We start from the raw sequence: 6400 nt of genomic DNA on the forward strand, positions 1-6400 counted from the left end.
ACAAATATATACTCTGGAAATTGAATGTGCGTACTATTATTAATTTCATTGTTTGTAAAACACGTTTCACTCAAGGCTATAATTGCTGGTAGGATACGCATGCCATATATGAATAAAGATATATCATTTAAATGCGCGGCAAAACTGCGACAGTTTAAATGTATAACATTTACATAATGAATATCAGATTTATGACAAATTAGGTTATTAAATTCAATAGTTGAATAATAATTTGATAAGGAATTTAAAAATCTAAAATCATAATTTAAATCCACGTCAATGTCATAAAAATTATTCAGAATCTTATCATTAACATCATCGTCGTCATTATTTTGTACACCAAACTCAATATCTTCATGACCATATATATCAATTTCATCATTAATATTATCATCAATATTATTCACGACAATTTCACTCATATCAACCCCACTACGAACATCCCTCACGACATCATCACTCATTTCAACCCCACTCCAAACGTCACCCATAACATCACCACTCATATCGATCACACTACAAACATCATTCACAGCATTACCACTCAAATCCACCACACTACAAACATCACCCACAACAACCTCGCCAACAGCCGAAGCATCAACAGCACCAGTCACACTACTAGTATTCACTGTACATTTGTAAACATCATTTGCTTTAATATCCACAGCGTCAAATCCTAATGTTTCATCATTATTAGTATTAAAAAAGTTATCAGTTCTAACAATATTCACCAAATTTTTATTAGAACTTAAGTTTTTTCCATTCATATTTCCAAGCATGTCATTCATTGGAAAATCACAAGTATACTTCGCAACATCATGCACCATAGTAGACTCACAAACCAGATCAAAGCCTCCGTCCCCAACAGTAGCAACCGCAACATTATCATCATGCAACCCACCATCACTCACAAAAATAACATTACCATCGGTAACTTTTTCATATTTATTTCCATGTGTGTCATTTTTAGTTACTAATGTTTTGACAGAACCCAATACTGTACAAGTTTTTTTCATTAAGGTTAGTTTTTTCACGAAAAATTTCCCTTTTCTTATCAAATTGCCATTCACGAACTATTACATGCTCTGGCATGATTTCAGGATCCTTTATCTTCTCTGCATCTGAGCTGGCAATGCAAACTCTAAAAGTTGTTGCTTCTTTTTCTTCTCTATTTTCAACAGACTTGTGATTATTTAAATTGTCGCCTTCGTTCGAATTTGCTGAAACTGATGAATTCTTGTTGACTGATTTTTGCACAGGAAAACAGGATATAACGTTAATACCATTGGAAGACAGGTAGTCAACGACATCATTTTTATGGTAACTTTTGATGTTACTGAGACAAAATACCTTTTTTTAAATGAGAGGTTTGTCCGCTTTAAATGTACTATTTTCAACCACTTTTTTGCCAATAATTTTCACTCGTGGTTTTTTTGTGGGTACGTCATATTTGGTCGCTGCTAAGAGAGGCATATTACCACCGTCCTTCGTGTTATTGCCAAAAATGAAACTCCTGGGTTTATTGTGGTTAGCAGTTGTAAATGATTCCTCGTTTTCAGTTCTCGGCGACTTAAGAATTTCAGACCAGAGAGGTTTATTCAAAATTGCTTGCTGTGTTCTTTCAAAATCAACATTTTTGTTTTCATCTTTTAAATTAATATTATTTAAAGCTGTTTGTTGTGTTTTTTCACGTTCAACGACTTTACATTCATTATTTAAATTAAATTTAGATTTTAACAAGTTTATTTCAAAAGTATTGGCAGCAGTAGTTTCAATAGCTTTGTCTAACAATAACTGTTGTTTACTTAGTGTAGACATTATTTCACAACTTATTTTTCCGAAATTTATCATTAAAAAATTTTCACTTTTAGGAATTTTATCCAATTTAGCACTAACAAAAATCGGGCAATTGTTCCATAAGTTGTTATCCTTTAAATATCTCATTAACCAAATACATTCTAATAATTTGTCAGACTTCATATTTCCACGTGCTGGCGCGGTTTTTCAATTTTATCCGCTTTAAACGTATAAATTTCGTTTTTTAGAACTTTCGTTGCTGAAGTAATATCGTCATGAGTATAAAATTCAGAAACATTATCAATGAACGAATCATTTTGAACCGAATTCCAATTATTTTCTAGAAAATAAAGTAATTCATTCACTACAAGTGACCTCGCCGCCATGACATCATACATACATACATACATACATTTACACACACACACACACACACATACATTCATACATACATCCATCCATCCATCCATACATACATACATACATACATACATACATACATACATACATACATACATACATACATACATACATACATATTCTCATAAACAAGAATTACTTATGTGTTGGTCAACAAACAAACGCGATGGCTTTTCTTAATGCCAACACAGCGGACATGAATGACAAAAAAACATCCAATATAGACATATTAATATGATTTGTATATTCACACACGAGTTTACAAACACATACAAACACTTGTACGCACACGCACACGCACGCACACGAACGCACAAACACAAACATGTTTAAAAATTTTATCAGCAAACAAACAAATATTGATTGTATACAATGGACAAAAAAACCCACTATGTTTGCATACAAAACAAAAATTGTTTGTTAGCAAACAGTACAAAAAGTGCAAACTACCTAAAAATATACAATACAATACAAAAATAAACAACAGAAAATTTTAAAATGTTTTAAACTCTATTGTTACATGCTAATTTCACTCTTCTGAGACATTGAGACATTTGTTCATTTTGTATATATGTATGTATGTATGTATGTATGTATGTATGTATGTATGTATGTATGTATGTATGTATGTAAGATGAATTTCTATACAAATTCTATTATGGTCTTCCTGCTTTCTTATTATTTTTGAATATTGAGAAGCTAATGAAATTTCGTTTCGTTCGTTTCGTTTCGTTTCGTTTCGTATGTATTTTTTTTGTATGTATGTATGTACGTATGTATGTATTTAGGTAGGTATACTGTAGAACACATGCAAGCGTACGACGTATGTATGTACGCTATATGTATGTATGTATGTATGTATGTATGTATGTATGTATGTATGTATGTATGTATGTATGTATGTATGCATGTATGTATGTATGTTTGTATGTATGTATGTATGTATACATGTATATATGTATATTTGTATGTATGTATGTATGTATGTATGTATGTATGTATGTATGTATGTATGTACGCTGTACGGTACAACATGCCAGCTTGGTTGGCTGTGTGGAGGAAGAGAGAGAAAAAAGTGTTAAATGAAGATGGTGTGTGACGTGAGTACGTGCTGAAGTGCGTGTGTGTGGATGGATGAGTGAGTGAGTGAGTGAGTGAGTGAGTGAGAGAGAGAGAGAGAGAGAGAGAGATTGAAAAGATGAAGGAGTGAGTGAAGAGTTGGATGGATGAATAGTTGGATGAATTAAAAGATGGAAAAATGTTTGAATAAATATATTAACATACGAACGAACAAACGAACGAACGAATGAATGAATGAATAAATGGATGAATAATTGAACGAATAAATGGATAAATGAATAAATAAAAAAAAACAAGTAAAAGAATGAAAAAATGGACAAAAGAATGAAGGAACGAGGAAAAAACCCAAAACGCTCACTATCAAAATTAATCCTTTCAGCTAACTCAACAACAATAGGACAAATATTCTTCATTCAAATCCTCATTCAATCCATTCATTTTAAAAACTTATTTATTTTCTTAATAATTCCGGTGTACTGGAACGAAGGAAAATGTTATTTCATTTGAGGATATTATATAAAAACCTCTGAAAAAATAGCATTACAGCCATTGTTGGCAAGTCTCAAAACACCAGGGAACAAACATGGTATTGTATTGATGTATTTTTTGTATGTTTGTGTTTGTTTTTTTGGTATATATTTTGTATTTTTGTTTTTACTACTTTTGTGTTTGTCCCTATTTTCGTATTGTTGGTTTATTTGTTTGTTTTTCTATTTTAGTATGTTTGCATTGTTTTTTTTGTATTATTGGAGTTTTGTATGTTTTGTATTAATGTATTTCTGGTATTTTTTGTGATGTTTTTTTATGTTTTTACCCATAAAACTCTTTGGAAATGATGATTTTTTTTGTATAATGCTGATTCAATGCAATTTCACAAGGCTTCTTTTCGAAAGGCTAAAAAATATTTTCAAATTAAAAGTGAGTCTGGGTGAGCTTGTTTGTATGTGTGTATGTTTGTATGTGTTTGTATGTGTTTCTATGTTTATATGTGTGTGTATATGTATGTGGGAGTGTTTGTTTGTGTGTATTTGTATATTTATATGTATGTTTATGGGTGAGTGTTCGTTTGACCCAACATTCTTCCCAAGACCCAACATTGTCCGGACGTTCCATGAAACCAAATTTAAAATTTTTCTTTTCTTTTGACCGCATAATAGGATACCCAGTCAGCCGCGGTAGGCTGACAAGGTCGGCAACATATTGGCTAGCTTTTTTAAGGACAGATTTTTTAGTCCCCTCTCCGGTTGGAGAAAGAAGTGCATCCCTGAATAGGGCTGCTTTGTCACCCTGGCAGGATACAAAAATTGCTGTAGCCATCAGCAACAAACGACCATCATACCAAGACCGCCTGTGTGTTGAGTTGTGACTAGACACTGCCAGTAGTACCCTTTGCCTGTGCCCGTCGCCACTCGCCAATCGCCGCAAGACTTTGTTTGCACATCCATTCAAGCATCAGACCACCAAGACCACCTTCACACTGGTTGATTTAAGTGGAGCATGTTTGTGCGGCATGCTACACTCTCTCCTCCACAGGGGTCGGTATCAGCAGGCACAACGAGTTGAGACACGCCGAGCGACCAGTGTGGACGCAGAAGTTTGGATGAAACTGCGGTGCAGTTTTATCCTCGTAGCCAACTATCCTAGCTAGATTTTTAACTGGGTTTACTCCCAGGCCTTTTTCAAGCGTGGGTATAACCGCAAGGCTGCGGAGGTTTGAAATCAGAGTTTTCCTTCTCCTAGATGGTATTTCCTTACGAGCGCCATCCGCCCGGAACCTGGTTTAGGCGCCAGTAACTCGCCTTCGCCCTCTCCTGTTAGTTAGTAGCACCCCCCGCCACGTGCAAGAAGGAGTAGGACTTCGATGGTGGTAGCGCGCATGCTACAAGCCTTTGGTGGCATTTTGTAGAACTGGGGAGTTCAGCCCCCAGATCACCACCGGCAAGCCATCGCGTTTGGGGGCCACACACAAACACACGTAAACACAGCTAATGTGCTCCAAGCTCTCCTATACAAATAATCATAACCGTAAATCAATATATCATTAAATAGGTGATTCAAAAAAGATTAAAAAGATCATAAATACTTTTTTTAAGAAAATGAAAATAAATAATTTTTCTCCTCACCAGGTGTCAGGCTGGGTGCTGTTTGGCCTAGGAGTGTGGTTGCACGTCTACCGAGAATCTTTTCTCTATGCTGCCTTGTTCAAAGACAATCCAACTGGTTCGTTTCAAATTCTCACTGAATTTTTTTCTCCCCAGTAAAAAGTAGAAGTTTATTTTTCATTTTTCAGTTTTTACTGAATTTTTTATTGTTTATTATCGTCCATCCATCTATACATCCATCCTATCTATCAATCTTTCCACTCCTCCATCCAACTATCCATGAAACGTTTATTTTCTCCTTTGTTTCATTCACTCACTCATTCATTCAATCATTCATTTAACCTTTCTTCTATCTATCTTTTCATTCATTCATTCATTCATTCATTCATTCATTCATTCATTCATTCATTCGTTCGTTCGTTCGTTCGTTCGTTCGTTCGTTCGTTCGTTCGTTCGTTCGTTCGTTCATTCATTCATTCATTCATTCATTCATTCATTCATTCGTTCATTCAATCATTCATTCATTCAATCCATCACAAAGGCCCCATGATAATAACCGACCGACTATCAATTGTATTAATCGGAGTCGGCGGTTTTGTGGTAACCGTTTGCTTTCTCGGCTGTTGTGGCGCTTGCACCGACAGCGTCTGCTTTCTTGCTTTTGTTAGTATCAATTGTATTTCTTCTACCCTTTCCTGGCATAGTGGCTAAGGCGTTTGGCTGCGGTGTCGCAGTGACCAGATTCGAATGCGAGGTAAATCCCACTTATCACGTACTCTATGTGATGCGTGAATTCAAGCACGTTTAGTCACATACACGGAAAATATCATTAAACAATAAAACTAAACCTATCCTAAAATAAATCTAATATACATATATATATATATATATATATATATATATATATATATATATATATACACACACACACACACACATATATATATATATAGGATTACGTCCTTAAAGTATTTTATTTATTAAGTATTTTTTACTGA

The 6400-nt window shown here is 34.5% G+C and overlaps 1 protein-coding gene across 1 annotated transcript; it reads right to left on the minus strand.

The window, feature by feature from the left end:
* Positions 1-969: 969 nt before the first annotated feature.
* HELRODRAFT_166469 (hypothetical protein) lies at positions 970-1983 on the minus strand (the record flags this gene model as incomplete). Its single annotated transcript, XM_009011719.1, has 2 exons — positions 970-1353; positions 1405-1983. The coding sequence occupies 2 exons, from the start codon at positions 1981-1983 to the stop codon at positions 970-972; spliced, it is 963 nt and encodes a 320-aa protein (XP_009009967.1).
* Positions 1984-6400: the final 4417 nt, after the last annotated feature.

Source organism: Helobdella robusta, assembly GCF_000326865.2.
Source record: "Helobdella robusta unplaced genomic scaffold HELROscaffold_10, whole genome shotgun sequence".
NCBI classification, from domain to species: Eukaryota; Metazoa; Annelida; class Clitellata; order Rhynchobdellida; family Glossiphoniidae; genus Helobdella; species Helobdella robusta.